This window comes from Sarcophilus harrisii, chromosome 2 (genome assembly GCF_902635505.1).
Source record: "Sarcophilus harrisii chromosome 2, mSarHar1.11, whole genome shotgun sequence".
NCBI lineage: Eukaryota > Metazoa > Chordata > Mammalia > Dasyuromorphia > Dasyuridae > Sarcophilus > Sarcophilus harrisii.
The window spans coordinates 426,723,522-426,746,650 of NC_045427.1; the positions used below are offsets into that span (position 1 = coordinate 426,723,522).

Genomic DNA, 23,129 nt, shown 5'->3' on the forward strand with positions numbered 1-23,129 from the left:
AAGGACTGCTAGAAGGCTTCAGTGGTAAGGGACACAATGACAGAAATGCCTGAGGCAAAGTGAACAAAAAACTAGGGGTTCCCATTTCAGGTATTTTGAGAAAAATCCACCAGTTTCCCTAATTCCCTATATCTTCTCCTTTTTTGTTTAGGCAAATGGAATCATCCAAAGAAAAGCAAATAAATTATCAAATAACCATCCCATATATAAATTCTGAGAGTGAAGTAAAACAGACTAGTACAAAAGGATTTCCTAAAAAAATCCCACAAACATAATAGCAATAGTTACACAAGTTTAACAATTTCCGTTCCATTAAACACACAATAATAGATGACTCAGTCAGGATTTAACAGTCCTTCATCAGCCATTCCCAAATCCCCACATCAGTCCATGGAAGGCGGAAAGTGCCCTCATTCAAAAGTGCTCTCATTCAAAACTGCTTCGTTCTGATAAGGGTCAGACTCTCAGTCCAAGCAGGGGCTGGGTGTGGGGTGCTGAGAACGATCCCAGAAGCAGGTCAATTAGAGCTGTAATTTGACAAAAATCTAGAACAAAAAACACAAATCTAACAAATAAAGATTAGAACAGTCTGAGATAGAAAGACTTGGTTGATAAGACTGCTGCAAAAGGTGGAGAGGCTAGTATAGACTAGCCAGCAGCTCCTATGTAAAGAGATGAGCTTTCCTCACAGGACAGGCAAACATAGTCCCAATAAATAAAACAGCAGTTAGGTTTCACAGACCACTGTGAATTGTCCTCACATTATTTAGAAACCTTTAAAAAAAACTTGAATATCCACAGATGCAAATATCCAGTAACAGATTGATGACCAGGGTAAAGACTCATTTGCCTAAGTATTTAGGATATAATGATTACATATAACCAAATTGGAAACAGTAAGGTATGACATGATTGAATTGCATTAATTGTTGTTACTATTGCTCTGATCATAGAAATTAGTCACAGGAGGAAAAAAATGCAGGGACATGACTATAACATAATCCAGTAATTGTCCCAATGAAGCTTTAAAACTCCCAAATAATATTAACTACAAGGCCAAGAAATTTTACCTCCCATAACAAATCCTATTAACTAAAGTTTCAGATAAATCCTAAACAGGTATTTACCATGATCTTATATTGGTAACAGTAAGAAATTTGTCTCAGTAAGTTCACATCTTTCATACCCAAGTAGATAGTTATATAAGTTGAACATTATACAAATCATTTTGCTTTAAAAATATCTCAAACTACTACATATTGTCCATAACGGAAACATTTCCAAAAGGACAAAGGGAAAAAAAAATCTTATTTTCAGAGGTCCTTTAAATAACCTTAGGATGATCCAATATAATCAATTAAACTTATACAGAATATCCTAAAACCACATAAAAGAATCTGAAAGATTCTTAAAAATATCAATTAAACTTTTAGAAATAACCCTACCAAATTATAGATCACATTTATGACCATATCCCTTAACCAAGGAAACCATTATATATCTAAAGAAACAAATATTCAATTAACTTAAAAGTAGGCCTGTCTCTTAAAATCACTTGCCAAAGCCAAGCCTCTGCAGAGTAGCTGGAACATACTTTGGAGGGGTGGAGGGAATTAAATAACACCTTGACAAGGCTCTTTCCAAGGCTGACCTTCTGCTCTTCCCACCTCCCCTCCTCCCCAATTCCACGTGGCTTTTCTTGTAACTCCATCATGCTTCCTGACCCTCTATTTAACTTCCTCTTTCCCTCTTGCTACATGCTTTAAACAAATCCCAACAATTTTTCTAATTAGATGCTCCATTGCTCAAGTAGCAGAAAGCAGTGGGGGGAGGGGGTGGAAGAAGGTGGGTTTAATCTTCTTTTCCTGTTTCTCCCTCACCCACCTCACCTCTCTCTCCTCCCAATTACCTTCCCAATACTTTTTTCCCCTTCTCTCTTAAATCATCTTAATTCTCCTATCCTTTCCCTTCAAAACTTTTAAGATTCACAATTAAGTGAATAGCTAAATAATTCCATAAAACTCACACATGTCCAGAAAAGCATAACTCATTGATGTTTATAAATTACCCAATATATTTCAGAAACATACTTTACCTAATTAGAGGCACGTGACATCTTTCAGGTAATTTAACAGAATTTCGCTTTAACAAGCCATTGTTCTTAAGATCTTATACTCAAGATAACCAAATCTAGCCTGCACAGACAAACAGTAAAATTATTTCCCACCATTTTAAAACTGCCAAAAATGATACTTTTTTTTCCACTTGGGTTTAAACCAGTTCTCCAAAACCTTTCCCCCACTTTTTAAAAGCAATTAGCATAAACCCTTTTGACAATAGGTTAAGAAATTCCTTTAGAGGTTTTATTTGCCCTGCCCGGCCCAAATCAAGCTTATGCTAAACACATTTGCATCATTGAAATAACCAATTCTAAATCATTGTTCTTAAACCTTTAGTAGAGCTCTTTAACTAACAAAATTCACACAGACAATTCACACAGAATACAAATCACACAGACACAGACTGCAATTACAACATTAAACAAAACATTTAACACAGACACTAGGGGCTTTTCCCCCAGGAATAGCCCTGAGGGAAGTGTGTTTCAGCTGGAGATTCTTCCCTCCCAGAATCCAAATGGAGCTTTTTAGGCTTTCATTCCCAATTTGGCGCATTTCTCTGCCTTCACAGAGAATGCCCAGATATAAAAATATATCCAGAACCAAGTTGTGCCTAATCACCTAGATGTGCCCAAAAGGTACCCAGACCAGATAGTGCCGAAAAAAGGCACTCAGAATCAGATAACCAGACCCAGATTTATACTCTAGAACACCCAATATAAGTTGTTAACTATTAAAGCAAATATGTCCCTGGGACCAAAAAAAAAAGGCAGCTGGATGGGGATGGTGGAATAAAATCTTTGCGCTAAACATTTTTGGAAATTGTCTTCAGCATTAGTTTATAAGCCATGTAAGGAAATTATTTTTGGTATTTTATAGCAACACTATCTTTTTAAAATGATGTTTATTACGGAACTTGATCACAGTTTATTTGCCAGTCTTGGCTTTGAATGACTTAGTTGTTTCCAAAACTAAAGTCTGACTTCAAGTATGCAAATATACCAACATTCTTTTTTTATTTTTGCACTAACAGTATTTTTTTTTCCAATTACATGTAAATATAGTTTTAACATTCATTTTTGGGGGATTTTGAGTTCCAAATTTTTTTCCTCCCTTACTTCCCTTTTCCCTTCAAAGAAGTCAGCAAGCAACTGATATAGGCAATACTTCTGCAATCATATTAAATGTATTAGTCATATTGTGAAAATAGAATCAGAACAAAAGGAAAAACTATGAAAAAGGAAAAACCAATTTTTAAAAGTTGAAAATAGTATGCTTCTGTCTGTATTCATAGTGAATAGTTCTTTCTCTAGCATTTTTTTTTTTCATGTCTTTGGAAATTGTCTTAGTTCAATATATTGCTGAGAAGAGCTAAATCTATCATAGCTGATCATCACGCAGTTCGGCTGTTAATGTGTACAGTGTTCTCCTGGTTCTGCTCATTTTACTCAACATTAGTTCCTGTAAATCTTTCCAGGTTTTTCTAAAAGCTGCTGCTCATCATTTCTTACAGAATAATAATATTCTTTTACATTTTAGGTACCACAACTTTTTCAGTCATTTCCCAATCAATGGGCATCCCTTTAATGTCCAATTTTGTGCCACCACAAAAAGAGCTTCTATAAATATTTTTGTACATATAGGTCCTTTTCCCTTTTTTATGATCTCCTTGCAATATAGACTTAGTGCTGGATCAAAGGGTATGCATGCATATTTGTTTATGCTATAGTTGCTGATGGCCATTCCAAAAAGTTGTCTCCCCAAGTATTTTGAGCAATGGCAGCATCATTTGAGTGAAGGCACAGCTGGTCAGAGTAACTCTTTTTAAGAATCATCATCATTTGAATATGTGCATATTCTTAGGAGTATTGATTTAGAACTAGAAGCCGACCCTCTTTGTCCAACTTACACACTTTTTAAAAGAGGAAAGACCACTTTGTTATCTTTATAGGCACACCTTGTATATACTACACTTCCCTCCTTTAGTAAAATAATACTGAAACATAATTTAATCTTTTCTTAGTGATTTGGGGCCATCATTATAAGCCCTTTTTGTATTATGTGGAAATAAGGATTTTTTCAGGGTTACTGGGAGTGTTTAAGATTGGCTTGTTCTTAAATTGATTTCCTCTATATTGTTCTCTTATTCATAGCATCATAGATGTGGATTCTATGTCTTTGGAACTTATTTTATGTTTATAACTGTTCAAAGGGCATTAAGGTTGCTGAAACTCTGAACACTGGATAAATGTATTAGTATTGCTGTTCTGTATTCATGTGAATCAGAATTTGGGGAAAAGCCTAATGATAAATGTATGCTAAAGAAAAAGATTATATGAGATGTATAAATTCAAGTTCAGGCTAGTTTTTCTTTAAAAATTAATGTTAATAATAAGATGATGAAAGGGTAGCTAGTCCCTAATAGAAGATCAGATGATCCTTCATCAGGCCATTCAATTAAATAGCTATTTATTGAGTGTCCATCATGTGGTATATTTTTAATTAAGATGCCCCCAGTTGTTATTTCCCCCTAACTTTGCATTTTTATTTATTTTATATGTAATCTCTACCTATCTGAGAAAGTGCTGAATTCCCCCACCCCCAGTAAAATGTAATCTCCACAAAGGGGGAGGGATTTTCTCAATTTTGTTTCCCCAGTCCTAGCATATATAGTAACTTAATATAGTAATGTAATAAATTTTCATCAATTGTGAAGACATGTTGCCAAGAATCATTATACATTTGTCATATATCTCTAGCAACTAAACCTGTATCTTTCCAAGTTTGGATATATTTCAATGTAAAAATGGCTAAGAACTGAATAAAAGATTTTATAATTCTCTCAGACCTAAAGGAACATGCAACATGAATTAAAATTGATAGAGACAGGAGGAATAACAACAAATAACACCAAAATTATGTGAGATTCCTTTAATATTGTGGCCTTTTTGTTTTGAGTTTTCTTTTTATTCTTTTATATGGAAAAGAGATTCTTTAATGGAAAAGATTGAGGAATAGCCTGGTGATTTGGGGATCTTTAGGGGCAACTGAGTCCTCAATCAACCCCAGAGGAACAAGAATAAGCTCCAAGAGTTACCTATTCAAGCTGTTTTTGTAGTAGCAAATAACTGGAAACTCATTTGGGGAATGACTGAATAAGTTATGATATAGGAACGTTATGGAATATTATTGTTCTATAAGAAGTGATCAGCAGGATGATTTCAGAAAGGCCTGGAGAGACTTATATGAACTGATGGTAAGTGAAGAGAGTAGAACCAAGAGAATATTGCACACAACAACAATAAGATGATGTGATGATCAATTTTGATGGGTGGCTCTTTTCAACAATGAAGTGATTCAGGCCAGTTCCAATAGACCTGTAATGGAGAGAGTCATCTGCATTCAGAGAGAGGACTGTGACGACTGAGTGTGGATCACAACATAGTATTTTCACCTTTTTTGTTGTTTGCTTGCTTTTTTCTTTTTGCATTTTCCCCTTTTTGATCTGATTTTTCTTGTGCAGCATGATAAATGTGGAAATATATAGAGAAGAACTGCTCATGTCTAACATACCTCACTACTTGCTGACTAGGGGATGGGGAGGAGGAAGAGAGGGAGAAAATTTGGAACACAAGGTTTTGCATGGATAAATGCTGAAAACTATCTTTGCGTATATTTTGAAAATAAAAACCTATTATTAAGAAAAAAATACATAAAGATGAATGTTTATTGCTCTAAATTTTTTGAGCCAGAATTAGACTAGAATCTTATTTCTATGCTCATATGGCTGTAATTAATTCAAATATAGAGAATTTTTTTTCACTGAGTCGTTTCCTGCTTGTAGGTGCAACATGAAAAACAGTTGTTCCAGTCAAATAAACTGAAATAATAGATTTCTAGATACTCTTGTGCATATTGTGCTGCAGCACTAAATAGATCATAGATTTAGAGCTTGAAGGTACCTTAAAGGTGGTCCGGCCTCCTCATTTTATAGATTAAGAAATGAGATGTCAAGTGATTGGCATATGATTAGTCAGAGAAGTAGCAGCAGATCTGGAAAATTAATCTAAACCCTTTAATTCCAGATCCAGTCTTCCTCCCAAGTGAGGAATTGGCAGAACCGTCATATCCAAACTGCTGCTTAACTAATTTCCTTTGAAAATGTCAAGGAAACTGGAACCAGATTGTAGAGTACATTCAAGAATCTATACTACATCTTTGAATTAAATGCTTTTAAATAAGTTAACTGCTTGTTTTCTTCCTCTTTAGGTTTAAAAGGGAAAATGTACACTCTTCAGCCAATTGAGATTCAGCTCTTGGAGAATACTTCTTTGAACCTCATGGATTAGCTGGAATTTGGACTGTGAAGCCCTTGCTGAGAAGAGCTTTCAAGCTTTGATCACCTGAACAGACTCTAGCAATGGCCAGCAAACGGAAATCTACTACCCCTTGCATGATACCAGTAAAAACTGTGGTGTTACAGGAAACAGAAGCAGACCCTGTTGAAGGTTTTAACGAAGGAACTCAGCAAGAGTTACCTCCTGAAACTTCTACTGTTAATGATGCTGTTAACAACAACAATAATAATAATGGAACACTATCTAATGGGCATCGAAGTACTTTTGATGGTGATTCTTACATATGTAAATATTGTGATTTTGGGTCTCAAGACATGAATCAATTTATGGGGCATATGAACTCAGAACACACAGACTTTAATAAAGACCCCTCTTTTGTATGTATTGAATGCAATTTTATGGCAAAAACCTCTGAAGGACTTTCACTCCACAATGGCAAATGTCATACTGGTGAAATCAGCTTCATTTGGAATGTGGCCAAACAGGACAATCATTTAACTATAGAGCAAATCATCTCTGATAGCACCAGCAGTCACGACCTTTCAGGGGAGTCCTATGAAGAAGGGATAGATGGACAAGCTGAAATTATCATTACTAAAACTCCAATTATGAAGATAATGAAAGGGAAAGCTGAAGCCAAAAAAATTCACACACTGAAGGAGAACTTGCCAAATCCATCTGTTGGAGAGAATTTATTAAATCAGCCATCTGGAGAGAACTTACTCAGTCAGTCAGTTGGTGAAACTGAGATGAAAGAGAGTGACCATTCTTTCACCAATGGATCTGTTCCAGTCAGCCAGGCAACCAGTAACCCTGTGAAAACTTCACATGTTGCCAATGGCCCGCTAATTGGAACCGTGCCTGTTTTACCTGCTGGCATAGCTCAGTTTCTATCTATTCAACAGCAGCCCCAAGTGCATACACAACACCATCACCACCAGCCACTGCCTACATCTAAGTCACTTCCCAAAGTGATGATTCCATTGAGCAGCATTCCAACATACAATGCAGCCATGGACTCAAATAGCTTCCTGAAAAACTCTTTCCATAAGTTTCCTTACCCCACCAAAGCTGAGCTTTGCTACTTGACTGTTGTGACCAAATACCCTGAAGAACAACTAAAAATTTGGTTTACTGCCCAAAGATTGAAGCAAGGTATCAGTTGGTCCCCTGAGGAGATAGAAGATGCAAGGAAAAAGATGTTTAACACAGTTATCCAGTCAGTACCTCAGCCTACAATCACAGTTTTAAATACTCCTTTGGTTGCCAATGCTGGCAACGTCCAACATCTCATTCAGGCTGCCTTACCCGGTCATGTTGTTACAGGGCAACCAGAAGGTACAGGCGGATTACTGGTTACTCAGCCAATAATGGCCAATGGGCTACAGGGGTCAAGTTCCTCTCTCACCTTAGCAGTTACCTCTGTTCCCAAGCAGCCAGCTGTTGCACCACATAACACTGTTTGCTCAAATACTGCATCCACCGTGAAGGTGGTAAATGCTGCTCAGTCTCTGCTCACTGCATGCCCAACTATAACTTCCCAAGCTTTCCTAGATTCTAGCATCTACAAAAATAAAAAATCTCATGAACAGCTATCAGCTTTGAAAGGTAGCTTTTGTAGGAATCAGTTCCCTGGACAAGGTGAAGTAGAGCACTTGACCAAAATTACAGGCCTCACTACAAGGGAGGTTCGAAAATGGTTCAGTGATCGAAGATATCATTGCAGAAATCTGAAAGGTACTCGGAGCATGTTACCCGGAGATAGTAGTTCTATGATTATGGATTCCACACCTGATGTTACCTTCACTCTATCACCCAAAGCACCTGACTTAGCCTGTGTGACAACAGCAGCAACACCAGGAATTCATCACTCAGCCAAACGGCAATCCTGGCATCAGACACCAGATTTCACCCCAACAAAATATAAGGAGAGAGCCCCAGAACAGCTCAGAGCCTTGGAAAGCAGTTTTGCACAAAATCCTCTTCCCCTTGAGGAAGAAGTAGACCGACTGAGAAGTGAAACCAAAATGACCAGAAGAGAAATTGATAGCTGGTTTTCAGAGCGGCGGAAAAAAAAGTCTGCAGAAGAGAACAAAAAATCTGAAGAAGCAGCTTCTCAGGAGGAGGAAGAAGCTGAAGAAGATTGCGGTGAAGAGGATCCCGCTGATGAGTGGAGGGCTTCAAATGAAAATGGCTCTTCAGAGGCTACTGGTAGTGACCATCCTCGAGTGGAACGGAAAGTCAGCCCCATCAAAATCAATCTCAAGAATCTGAGAGTGACAGAGGCCAATGGCAGAAACGAATCAGTAGGACTGAGTACTAATGACCACGAGGATGAGCAGGGTTTGAGCAAATCCCTGGAACAACCCAAGAACAAAGTGAATTATAAAAAGACTGCCCAGCAAAGGCACTTGCTCAGGCAGCTGTTTGTCCAAACCCAGTGGCCAACAAATCAGGAATACGATGGTCTTGTCTCCCAGTCTGGCCTGCCCAGGGCAGAGGTCGTGCGCTGGTTTGGAGACAGCAGATATGCACTTAAAAATGGACAGCTGAAGTGGTATGAGGATTATAAGCATGGTAATTTCCCCCCTGGTCTATTGGTCATCAGCCCAAGCAATAGAGAGCTTCTTCAGGATTATTATAAAACCCACAAAACGCTGTATGAAGATGATCTTCAGGGCCTATGTGACAAAACTCAGATGAGCTCACAACAAGTTAAATTGTGGTTTGCTGAAAAAATGGGTGAGGAAACCCGAGCTGTATCTGACACTTGCAGTGAGGACCAGTATTCCAGTACTGGAGAACAAGCAGGAAATCACAAAGGAACATGTGACACCTATTCAGAAGTGTCTGAGAATAGTGAGTGCTGGGAGCCCAGTGGCCAGGAGATCAGTTCAGAACCTTTTGATACACTGAGCCCTCAAGCTGGAATCCAGCTAGGTAAGGAATCACAGCATGTCCCTGTCTGCAGTGGAGAGCCTAAGCTTACCAAGCTTCTATCTAGATTACTCTTCTCAATTATTGTGATCTGGTCATCAATACTAGTACAAGTCTGATGACTGTTGATTTTCCATGGAACGTCTGGTGGCACAATGAGAAGGAGACAGCAGTCATGAGGATGAGTTTATGTAATGCTAGAAGAGGGAGAAAAAGCCGGTCCTTTATAGGAATGTATTAGTGCTGGGGCAAGAACTTAATGTGCTTAGCTAAGGTGGCCTCTCCAACTGCCCTAGAACTTGGTTACCTGAACTAAAAAGTGTACTTGTGAATAGTAAGTAGCTCCAGAAGTTCTTGAGATATGGTGCTGAGGTAGAGAAGTACATATGCCTTCATATTGGGTTTTGGTTTGGAATTTGTTTGTTTTTTTTAAGTGATGATGGGAGGAAGGAGAAGAGAGGGGATTTTTAAAAGCCCAACAATTTAAGAGTAATGAGTAAGGGAAAAAGACTTTTAATTGCCTTTATATAAGATATAATAAGTTTTAACAAAAAAGTATGGACTGCCTTTTCTGTTGCCCTCCCTCAAACTTTTAGGAATGTTGATGATGGAAAAATCATTTAGTATCTTTGAGAAGAGTATAGGTGTTTAGATTCTCTATTTTGAATGTCATGCTTTTTTGTGGAACTATATAGGTTCTCTTTTAAAGTAGAAATATCAAACTAATAGCCTGGTGCTCAAACAAAATTAAGATGTCATTAGGGAATCTTTAACGAAATTAATAAAAATACAAATATGTTGTAACATAGATATTTTCTAAGTAAGTAGATAGCATACTCAGATTGGTTCTAATTGAGTTTGACACCAATTGTTTAAAGATTATTTTGGAGGGACCTACGTTATTTAAAAAAACAAACAAACAGTTGAAGAAACAAACATCTCTAAGGTATCCAGGCCTTAATTATGCATTTGATGGATTCTCTAGGTCTTTGTCTGGGATCTTTTTCCCCATATTTAAGGCTTTCATTTGATTTACTATTTGTAACACATATATTAAGAAATGTCCAAGAGGAGGTGAAAATATGATGAGCCCATTCACCTGTAGATTATTAATTCTAGTGAAAGATTTGGTGAAAGCCTAGTAAGATTTTGAGATGAGCTGTGAATTTGTTTTCTGTGCTTTCTCTATGTGACATTACCACATGGATAATTTTGTGTGGCATATTTTCCTTCTAATGTCATCTCTTGTCAAAAATTCAGTTCAAAGAACATTTGTTAAATGTCTATCATGTGTAATTCTGTGCTAGGTGCTAGTGATACAAAGATTAAAAACTTGCCCTCAGAGAGCTTGTTAAGGGGTCCGGGTCCTCTGAATTTGTTGGGATTTTTTTTAGTTAATTACTGTATTTTCCAGATATGGTAGACCCAAAGTATACAAGAGGCCCTAACTGTGTCAAGGATAACTGAAGCTCCCCCTGAGCTGAAATAATTTGTGGTTACATCCCAAGCTGGATTCCCTGTGTGTCTTTAAGAGGCAAGATAGGCACCAGCCAGTCTGTACCAGGCTGGGATAATGCTTGTACAGTTGGGGTCCTTTAGATATAAGCCTGCCTTTTATAGTGTAGCTGTTTCCCAGGAGAATACTCTTCCCTGGAGCTGGGGGAAAGGAAAAAGAGAAGGGGAAGTACTCTTTTGTTTTTTCCCTCACCTTAGCTGTATAGGTCCCTCCTCCCATGTTACAACTATTGCCTGTATCCCCTCCTTCCTTTGTCCCACTGTTATAAAAATGTAAACTTCTGAAAAGACAGGGAATCCTTTGGGTTCAACATGCAGGTTCATTTCTCTTGTAATAAATCTGGTTTAAGTCTCATAACATGATTGTAGTGGAATGAGGTAGGGCAATGATGGTTTAATATACACTACCTAGAAAAGTATTGTTTAGGGTGAGGTGTGATGGGATAAGGGAGAGACTTAATCCTCTAGGAAAATGACAAGAGGGAGACTGAGAAAAAAAAAAAAAAATCTCCTGAGCTGAAGAGAAAGAAGATAAGGATTTTAAGTGATACCTAAGAAAATAAGGAAATGAGAGATTGCCTTTCAGGTGTGGGGAATGCATGTTTGTGGAAGAAGGAGAAAGTATGTCAAAACCTTAGAGAGCCAGAATAACATGGGCTTTCACCAACCAAATTTTTTTTTTCTTCATAGGTGAAAGTTGATAATCTGAAGTTGTAATATTTGGTCTTACTGTGTAGCCTCAGATTTACAAGACAGGCTACAGAGTCTGATTATTTCTCCTTACACCAGGGATCCTTAACTTGAGTTACTTGGTTTTTGTACTTAGTTTTTAATATTTTTGTAACTTTATTTTAACATAACTAATTTCCTTTGAAACCTTAGGTATTTATTTTATGCTTTTATAAATGCCATTCTGAGGAAAGATTTACGGGCTTTTAGCAAAATGCCAAAGTAGATTGTAACATGCAAAATGGTTTTTTAAAAATGTTTTTAAAAAATAGATACTATTACTATAGAAAGTAAGGCAGGGAGGGAGGGAGGAAATTTAAAGTGCTATAAATTCCAATTCACAAATTTAGATTCTTCTTCCCTCTAAATTTTAGCTATCTTTGCTACTTAATATAACTCTGGCTTTCTTTTCTCGGGAAGAAGAGAAAACCACTTTAATTCAACTGAAATTATTCTTAAAGTCAGAAACTGTGCTGTTGGCATTTTTGAACAATGAAATGGTCCAGCTCCTTGGCTTCCAAACAAGCATTTATTAAGCATCAACTCTGTTCTGGGAACCAAGCTAGCTACTGGAAATACAAGAACAAAAATGAATCTACTTCTGAGCTTAAGGTACCCACATTCTGAGTGTTTGAGTGAGCCTCTTCTAGGACCCTAATATTTACATCTTTTTCAAAAGTATATCTCTTGTAGAAAGAACTGACTACCTTATTAATCTTAGGGAAGGAAGTCTGACACCTATCTATTAATTCTGTATTCATCATCCAAAAATCCAGAAACAATTGACTAAACTGTTCTCATTCCCCCCAGGAAGTTGTGAGATTTTCTTTTATGTAATCAAAAAAGTTTTCTTTTCTTTTAAACAATACTCCCTCCTTCCACTTGATCAACTCAGCTTTGTTCTAAGTTGTTTTACATGCATAAAGATTATTCTTTAAGTATAATATGCTATACTAGAAAAATCACTTGCTTTAGATTCAGAGTACCCGGAGTTCAAATTTGTACCTCTGATGTTTGCTACATATATGACTTTGGGACACTGTACAAATTTATTTAACTTCTCTGGAGGATAGCTAGGTGGTACAATGGATTAGAGTAACAGGCGTAGAGTCAGGTAGACTCACCTTCCTGAGGTCTGGTCTCAAGTACTTACTACCTGTATGACTCTGGGCAGGTCATTTCTCCCTGTCTTCCTCAATTTCCTCATCTGCGAAATGATTTGTAGAAGAAAACAGCAAACTACATATCTCTGCCAGGAAAACCCCAAATGGGGTCATGAAGAACAGAGCACAGTTGAAAAATGATTGAAGGAATACAGCTTCTATGGGATTTAAGAGTCCTCTTCTATAAAATGAAGGGGTTGGATTAGATCACCTCTAAAGTCATTTCTAGCTTTAAGTCTATATAATTCTGTGAATAATAGCTTACATTTTAAAGTCTGTAAAATAATTATACATATATTATCTCATTTAATCTTCACAAAAGCCCAGTGAGGTAAAATGCTATTTTTAACCTCCATTTTATGGGAATAAATGAGGAAACTGAGATGAAAAATAAGTTCACTTGAACAGGGTCAGAGAAGAAGTAAATATCAGAGGAAGAATTTAAACCCAGGTCTACCTGATTCCTTTGTATATTATTCTATTCATGAGATTCAGTTATCTGAGTTTTTCAAATGCCCAAAGGTTTTTTTAAAATCATGATCTAGTCCTAAAACTTTTTTTGAAACCTTTTTAAATTATATATTTTATCGATGCTTTTTTTTTTTCTTTTCTTTCTTACATCTGTGACATTTCCCAATGACTGTTGCCCCCATGGAATCCTTTCTTATGACAAATGAGTATAGCCTACTCCTAGATCACAAACTAGACATTTTCCCCAAACTTTATAACCTTTCAAACTTGTCCAAAATAGGAATCATAATAAAAAGTCAAGAAATCTCAGCGCTCTCTAGACTATGGGACACAAAGAATCCCAATGAGGTAAAACCTCACTGAAAAGATAATCTTTAACACACAACATGCTTACTCAGCACTTTCTGTTCCACTCCCCCATAATGTAGAAGTTGATTATTTATTCTTGTACCGGGGTCCTTTAACTTACTTGGAAGCACTAGCTGATTCCTGGGCTGGTAACGAAACTCAACCTTCCCCTCCCCTTCTCCCAGTACTAAGGAAAACCAAATAGCAGAATTTTACTCTGGCAGGGAAGAAGGGAGACAAATGTCTATACTGCAACAGAATTCTGCAAGAAAACCTAGGAACGAAGGGAAGTAGGCCAGGACATGTGTATGTAGCTATGTAGCACTCTGTTAACCTGAATGGAGGAGTCCAGCATCCATCTGGAGCCACTTCTGTCCCCTTCAGAAGTCACTTGAGGGTAGAAACTAAGGCTTGTGAAGTGTCCAAGTAGGAGGAAGCTGAGACAACCTTTAGGTCAGCCTTTAAGGATACTTTATCAAAGGAGAGAGGCAGAAAGTGATCCATAGGGAAATATAAAAAAAGAAGACTGAAATTACCAAAAATTTTAAAAGAAAACTTCAGTTAAAAACTTTGAGCATTAGCAGAAAAAAACACACAGAAAAGATATTAATTACGGAAGGGAGTATGGTTTCTAGATCACATAAAAACGTCCAGATATCTATGAATAAAGTTTTTGAAGCAAAGAAAAATTAATCAATACATGAAAAGGCAGAGGATCCAGGAGATTTCCAAGAGAGCATGGAACCACAGCAGGATGTTTCTGAATGATTTAAAGAGAAATAAGAATTGTGAAAGCAGAATGTCTGCAGAATAGAAATAATTGGCAGAAGAGAAACTTGGTAAGTCTTACCACAGAAACAAAAGAGTAATTGAGTGGGAATGCAAATACATTAAAGTGAAAGTTTATCTGGAAAAAAAGCCAAAAACCCCACATTTTACACACACACACACACACAATTATTTCCATTCAAGCAAAACATTAATCTTCAAGATAGGATTAGTAGACAAGGGGAGAGGCGAAGCAGCAAACAAGGTATGAGTACCTTCTATGAGCCAGGTACTATGCTAAGTGTTTTGTAAATATTGTTTGATCCTCACAATAATTCTGTGAGGAAGATGCTTTTATAGTTGTTTTTATAGTTAGGGAAAGTGACAACAGTTAAGTGACTTGTTCGGGGTCACACAGCTAGTAAGTATCTGAATCTTGATCTTAAGTCCAGTCTTTTCTAACTCCAGACCCTGCACTTTTATCCAATGTGCCACTGAGCTGCAGGATTATAGGTTTCCCAGAAGACCAGTCAAAAAATTTGAACATTATAATGCAAGAAATAGAAGAAAACTGCTCTTAAAGTGTTTAGCTAATCCAAACGAACAAATATATATATATATATATAATTCCAAAAGTACTTAAAATTGCATTCAGACTTTTGGGACACTCTTATATTGGTTGTCAGTCAAAGCATACCTCATTTTACAGCTATCACCAACCACCCCTCGAGAGAAGAGGAAGACTTGTTTCACAATCATGATTATTAGCATAAGAAAGATAATGAATAATCACTGTGAATACTTTGCTTTCCTAATCAAAGTAGCATGCTTTTGTTGTATGGCCTAAATATGATGTTACACGACGTTTATACTTGAATCACAGTCTTTTCATAAGGTTGCTGCAAAATAAATGATAATTAATATTACTGTAATAATGTAGCCTTTCCAGTGTTGTTAGTCACAGTAAATGTATTTCATCTTCTTATAATAGCTTGAGTTTTTGCCAGTTTCCCCTTGTGGGGTGAGTAAATAATGCTCAATAACTTTTCTACATAGACAACTTTTTATGTAAACCTTTGATGTGGTTATAGTGAATGTGCTTAATTGTGGTACTAATACTGGTGAGTCAACATAAAAGGACATTGTGTTAAATGATTATTTTTTTTTAAACCTCAAGTCTTAAAACTGTTAACCTGGCAGAGGAGGACTTTTCTCTTTTCACCTGACAGATTTGCTCTAAAATATTCCAAGTTTCCCTTGCAATTTCAAGTCCAACTTGATATTGGAAAAAAGTGACCTTTCAGGTCCTTTGTAGTTCTATTTTTTTCCTATATTTTTCTGATTCCAAGTATGAACACCTCAGCTTTCAACACATGAGGAAATGAAAAACATGTTTTTATTGTCATCCCACAAACTAAAAGAATATTACCTGTATTTGTAATGCATTTGTTGGTATCTTCACAGCTTTTACTACTTGGAAGGCAGTGTGGTATACAGAAAAGAGCACTGGCTTTGGAATGAGAGGATGTAGATTCAAATCTCATCTCTGATCTTTATTACCTGTGTGACCTTGAGATCTGACTTGGCTTTGGTGGGCCTTCCTCTATACATTTTCCAAATGACAGGAGCTTCTGTGATCTACAGATCTATTTCCTAATCATCTTGATTCTATTGTAGTCAAGAAAGAACAGTGGGATGACAAGGGATTTGCGGCATTTCAGGGGGTGGAGGTGGGGAAAAAGAGGTGTTACACTTTAATGATCCTTTTTTTGAGGGTATCACAGACACCAAATGGCTGCCATAGGCCAGGGCAAATAACATAAAAAGAATGTTACGATTATCGTTAATCACCATAAGCTGTTAAAAAGCCTGTTTGGGGAATGCTTTTTCAGTCAAGGTCAGTGAAGAAGATACCAAGGTCTGTGTATGTGTTTTTTTTAAAGGCTCTTGTGTTTACTTCACGTTCAGGGCTAAAAATTGTGAAACAAAGATGAAGGCTGCAATAAAAATCTGGGTAGAAAATTAGACTGCTTGCTCATCTTAGAGGAGTGTTCTGAAGGGTACAACATGACATAGGTACCCTGCCCAGGGGCCTATGGTCATCAGGCCAAAGAAGGCTTCTTGTAACTATTCTGATTGCTATGTTGGAATTTTAGCCAACTAGCAGCTCTAGCAGCTCTCCTCCCTCAGGCTAAAATTGAGCTGAACCTGGAAGTGAGGCTTCCAAAAAGCTCTTAACTTACGAATGTGGAATTACATTGAAAATGTAATTTTCAATAAATTAATATTTCAAATAAATAAATAAAATTTATTTATGAAAGCTCAAACTTTCACATGTACATGTTTGAAGTCTGTTATAAAATGTATTTTATATATCTTTTTTTTTTCTTTTTCCAGAAGCAGATTGAATTTAAACTGACTGCTATGAAGGATCTGCCAAATATGGGAAGATGTCAAATGGAATGGGTCAGATCTGAACCTCTGCTGCAGGGGCCAGTTTCAGTGCCTGCTGCTGTGAGACTTTTACCCAAGCACACTGGGGAGAAGCTGTTGGGAACTCACTGGTCACACCAGAGCTCTTCACAGCCAACTTAGGATGAGATGCTGAGCTGGAGAGCAGGGTTCATGTCAGATTCTTTCTCCCGCAATATAGGACCTCTTCTTTGCCTTCCAGTGCATAAAATATTTCAGATTTCTTATTCATGTACAACAGAACCAACTTTTTTAACATATACATCTGCCTATACACATTTAATAAAACATCAAATTATAAACATGTTCATTACATAGAAACTTCTGATTAGCAAAACAATGCATTTCCTTTTTCTCTCTGTGTTTAGTGTCTGTTCTCTGAAGGTTGATATCACTATATTTACTCCACTCTGTCTTTTATCAGGGTACAATGCATTGAATCTAGAGAGCGTGTCATCAATATATTTAAGACTTTATCTGAAATCCTTTCTGTGGACCCCTTTCTGAAAATAATTCTGCTTTGTTAAGCAATCTCTGACCAGCAAGTCTTTAAGCACCAGTTTTCTTGTCTGAAGTAATAGCTGAATAGCCATTTCCCCCCAGGTTTAAAAAAAAAAAAAAAAACACACACATTTTTTACTTTCCTTTTTCTGAAAAATTCTAGATTAGATAATTAACTATTTTTCCATCATTGGAGTAAATGAAGATGTGTTTGATTTTGAATCTGGTATATGTATTCAAATGCCTACTACAAGTTAGAAATGTTCCAGTATTAGAGAAAAAAAAAGACAAAAATCTATAAACAAAAGCACAAAGCCACTACACACAGCACCTTTCACTTGAGGATTTCAAAGCACTTTATAAATGTTGATTTCTAAATCCTCATACAAGGGGAGGAAAAATGTGGCAAACATGATCACCACTTTACCAGTAAGGAAACGGAGAATGAGAAGAGATTAACTTTCTTAGTTATTTGAGTTGAAAGTGACCCTCAATTTAAAATCGGTTGTATGAGGCTTCCCAATAAAATCATAAAAGTTATCTTTTTATTGTAATCATGAGTTCTACTAGTCCTCTCTCAGTGAATGCACAAGATTTAAAAAGGTCAGAAATAATTATCAATTTTTTAAATGTTCCCCTTAACTTGTAAGCTAATATGGTTTATTTAATTTTAATCTCTAGCTTGTCATTTTTGCCTTCCATGAAACTTTGACATTTTTGGAAATGATGCCTTTTGAAATGTGGAACAATTATTTGAATGTACCATCTTTTTTATTCACATAAAGATCTTCTAATGTAAGTAGTAATTTCCATGGTATGAGTGGAAAGACTGGAAAGCATCTTAATTAGCTAGCAAGACTAACTTGCAATGTCAGAGTTAGAAAGAAACTCAGAAATCATTCAGTTCTCTTATTTTACAGATAAGATTAAAGCCACAAGAGTTAAAGTGATTTGCCTAAAGTCACACAGTTAGCAGAAGGGAACCTGGAGTGAAGTAGTCTGATGCCAAATCTAATGGTAACTACTGTAGAACGCCATTGAGAATGACTGCCAGCTCTTTAGGGAAGAGTGAGGGAGATTAGGTGATAGGACTTCAGGTCTAGAGTAAAACACAAAAGAACAGGAAAACCTGAAGATAAATGTCTGGGACTATGCGGTGCAGTCAGTTGAAGACAGGCAAGTAAAAGCTTAAAATGAATTATGTTGGAAATTGAGGGGCATGAACTGTGGCTCTTTAGCAGAAGTCAAGCATGCTCTCCCTTTACAAACCCTTACTATCCTACATGAACACTTTGGGAGCACATGTTACAAGCCACAGCATTAAATTGGCTTATAGCAGACAGGTGCCTTTTCTGGAGACAAGGGATGTTTTATTCTGTGGTCTTGAAGAACTCTTTCTTTAGAATCCAGAGGCCTTCATACTATTTCTTCCAGAGCCTAATTTTTCTTGAAAAAAATAATCTGGCAATTTTACCCAGACTTGAATTCTGTCATTATACACACTGTGATGGACATGACATTGGTATGACACTGATGGATTGTGTTGGATATTATGTCAAGAGCATGGATGTGTGAGTAGTAGCTTCCTGCAGAGAACAAATAATGACTTTTCTCTAGTGTTTATATACATGCAGGTTAATTTATATATGTACATATACAGTACAAATATTTGCTATTACCCTGCAAAATGTACATGCTATGTGCATTTAGTAAATGAATAACCTAGATATTAAGGGGAAAAAAACTCATGCATTAGAAATGAATGTATTTGTACATTGAACGTGACTGGGGGAGAGGCAAAGAGAAGGCCATTGTTGAAGTATCCCACTCAGGAATCTCACTTCCAAAGTGAAGACAACCCTTGAAATATGATCACTCCCATAGTTTCTTCATGTATTAACTATAGAGTTTTTACTGGAGGATGTTTTTTGGTTCTTTTATTAGAGGTCATATTAAATGTATAATCCAAACACTGAAATGGAAAAAAATAGTACTAGAAAATTGCAGTGTGGGAAGCATATTCAGGCAAGGTTCACAGAATACATTATGGATATAAAAATTATTCATTATACATGAAGGTCCACTAGCAGAAAAAAGTTGAGTGGAAGATTTAGGATCTTTTTAATAAACTTTTTTTCATATGCATTAGCCTCTTTAGACAGCTATGACCTAATAGCTGCATAGTTAGCACGGTGAGAGAATCAGGAAGGAAAGCTGAAAGGGAAATCCCAGGGAAGCAGAAAAGATCCACATTCTGCTCATATCCTTGTTATCTCAGTATATTTAAATATGATTTGATATTTATTTATTGCAAAAAATTTTATCTAAGTACCAAATGAACATAAGCAATGAACAAAGTAGTTTGATCTCAGAACCATATACTTAAAATGGTCTTCAATAAAAATGTTGTGTGGGTATCAGAGGCCCAGTACTTTGGGTACACACCTTAGGAGAAACCAAAACCAAATAAAAATTGGAATCAAGAATAGGTATATGGAGTCAACAACTGGGTTTAATGGTCCTGGCAACAATCATTGTGGTATCCTAAGACACATTGCCACAATTTTGCATGTAGCCAAAGTGTTATCTTCTAAGTGAAGGCAGTCTTCTGAATCGGGAATATAACTGGGAGTAAAATTGGTCTGTTTTGAGGAAAAAATGTTTAAAGCTGACTAACCTTTCTTTTCTCAGTACGCACTTGGACTTTGGATAGTAAGATTATATATATTTAAGTTTCTTACTGCCTTTTTTTTTTAATGTTTAAATTTTTTTTTTACATGAAGATATAGATCCAGTTTTTATAGATGAAACCAGATCTCTTATGCTGAAGGAAAGGAATAATATGGTATGCTTTTCATATTTTTGATTGTTTTAAGTTTTGATTGTAGAAAAGATTTGTGCTTTGAGTTATTTTTAAATAGCTTTTTTAAAAAATAGATAACTGAAATCTGATCTTTTAGCACTTTTGACTTTTTGTTATTAGTTGAATGCACTAATAATTAGACTGCTTCTTTGAGTGTCTCCTCATTTCTAATATTGGTTCCCTTAATTCATACACTTAAGACTCTGATCCTGATTTATTCATAATATGCTTGATTATTTGCACTATTTTCTGAGGACAAAAGAACTCAGCATAAAGTATTAGAGATCTTTCCTTGGTTTTAAGTAAGTGGGTAGTTATTCTTACTCCTTGCCTGGGGTTCTGTCCTAGAAATTCAGAACATTTCTCCAGGCTGTGATCCTGGCAAGTGGTAGACTCATTCATTGAGTGAGCAGATAGTGGCTAGCATTCTTCTGCCACTCTCCTCCAGCTTCTTGGACATCATTTCTATTATCTTTCTCCTTTGGGTGTCAGAATATAACCTTTCCTTAAGTATGTGAATAAACCCCCTTCTTCATGATAAGCAGTCTTGTACCCTATCAGCTTTTCTCTTCCTTCCCTCTTAATGGACCAAAAGAGTTTAGTTGGGGTTAATAGGCAGTAGTGTTTTATGGGAAACTCAGGTGGTCAGTCCCCAAGGGATAAAAAAGAATTTAGAGAAAGTTTTTATATAGTACTGCAAAATCCTTGACACTACAAAAGCTATGTTGCTGTAAAACCAAGTGTGACACTTCCTTAATGTATGTTTAATAAGTCCAGATTTTAGTGTCTGGTTGGTTAAGTTCTAACTGGACCATGTAGAGCAGAGGGCAGTATTCAGTAGGGTCATTTCCCTCAAATAGATGTGTGTACTGCTGACAGCTCATTAGATTTCTGCAATGCACTGGTCACCCCACACATACTTTGTGATTTTGTCCAAGCAGAAATGCAAGAAAAGCATTTCAGATGTCATTCATAAGAAATAGGAGACTTTCATTAACACACAGTCATGTAAGAAACTAAGGAAAAGTGGTACCCACCCAGACTTGCATCACTTTCACTCAAATAGCCTCCCTTCTGCAAACCTGTTACTTTTCCAGACTGTGGTAATGTGACTGGAAGCCCAGCCTCCTTTTATTCCTTTTAAATGCAGAGAACCCATTAGGAACTTTTATTTGATAAAGCTGATGTGTACAGATAAATGAATACAAACCCAAGAAATAATATTCTGGAGCATTTATAATAATCAGATGTGGTTGAGGATAGCAACTGTCTATAAAAAGCTTAACTTTACTTTCAGAGAGCAGACATTTTAATAACCTAAGGTCCCATCCCGTTTTCTGTAGTCCATGTGTAATTTGGCAAGTTTGCATCCAGGTTGTGGAAAAATTTTTAATAGTGGGGAAATCTAAATAAAGTGGACACATCAGGGGAATTACTTGATTTATTTATGCAGTTTTATGTGAAGATTAAAACCCAGTCTTTAATAGTTAATCAGTTTCTGCTCAGATTATATGTTGTAGTCAGACTAGTCATGTTAAATGAGAAGAAAAAAATACCTAACTTTTATTAGCATTAACACTTTTAATTTTTAAATATAGGTTAATGAGTACTTGACTAGATAAATTGGTTGTTGATTGAAAAAGGGGTCCCATGCAATGTGACCATCATTAAACGAAGTCTTCTTTATATAGGTTAACACAATTATTAGTTTTCTTCTAGGGATTAGAATCGAGTTTTTCTTCCACTTTATCAATTCAATACATTCCCAGTGCCCCGAGTGAACAATGTAAATTGGTAACTGAATTTAGCTTGCACCTTTCTGTCCCTCTTGGCCCAGGTACTCAGAGAGAACCTTGATTGTCAAAAATAATTACCAAGTAGGAAACTTAATATGGTGTGGAAAGAATGACTGTTGTAAGGACTGAGTTGCTGTGAATTCTTTAACAGGCTTTTTTTTTTTTGGTATGCATGAAAAGACTTGTAGGGAAAATCATTTCTGAAATCAAAGTTTTGTTTAGGCCTGAATATTTTCTTTGCCTGGTCAAAGAGTTAATATTAGGCATTTTCATTAAAATCTGGAAGTATCTCTACTTCCTAATGGCTTTGGTGAGATCACTGTTCTGGGAGAAGTTCAAAGGCAACCAAGAATAAGTTGTCAGAGGTTTTAATTAAATCTTGTTTGGGTGTAGTTTTTCAGAAAAAAGAATGGAGTAGGAGAGAGAGGGAGAAAGACTGGGAGAGGAAGGAGGAAGGGGGAGAGGGAGGAGAGAAGAAATGGTTTGTCTTGGTTACTGCAATGAAAGCCTTTTCATCTTTTTGTCCCCTTTTTAAAAAGATGAGGCAGGAAAATCTGATGATTTAAGTAGAATCAACAGGGCCAAAATCTAGGATAAAAGCTGTTCACAATAAATGTGGATTCTCCTCCCCCTCCCAGGCAGAGCCACATTTTTAAGTGTTAACTACTCACATGGTGCCTAAGAACTGTATAATTTATATTCAAAAAATGGTATCTCTGCTTCCTGTCCATATAACACTATACCATGTTTGCAGTCTGCTGGAAAACAGAGGTATATCCTATTATAAATGACAGACTAGAACCAGGAAGTTTGTGGTTTTACACCCCAAATGCTTAACCCGATAATCAGCCCAACTGTTTTCAGGTGAGAATTAAAGAAGAGACACAGTTCATCTTTGGCACATTTGTAGTTCCTGCTTTGTCCATAGGCAAGAGCTTTGTTCAGTTGTGCCAGGAGAAGTGGTATGTTATGTGACTGTTGTTTAAAAAATGAAAACATGCCAGTATCTCCTCTCCCCCTGTAGATCGTTCATTGAGACTGTTATTAAGCGTACTCTTTGTAAAAACCAGTTGTTTTTGCCAATGACC

At 36.5% G+C, this 23,129-nt stretch overlaps 1 protein-coding gene across 7 annotated transcripts in view; it reads left to right on the plus strand.

Annotated features, from left to right (window-relative positions):
- ZHX3 (zinc fingers and homeoboxes 3) overlaps positions 1–18,823 on the plus strand; it is a 150,004-nt gene extending 131,181 nt beyond the window's left edge. For all 7 annotated transcript variants that reach the window (XM_031954012.1, XM_031954015.1, XM_031954011.1 and 4 more), the window contains 2 exons: positions 6,390–9,418; positions 16,807–18,823. In XM_031954012.1, the coding sequence (XP_031809872.1) occupies positions 6,541–9,418; positions 16,807–16,817 (2,889 nt within the window). In that variant the 5' untranslated portion in view covers positions 6,390–6,540 and the 3' untranslated portion in view covers positions 16,818–18,823. The remainder of the gene's footprint in view (positions 1–6,389; positions 9,419–16,806) is intronic.
- The last annotated feature ends 4,306 nt before the right edge of the window (positions 18,824–23,129 follow it).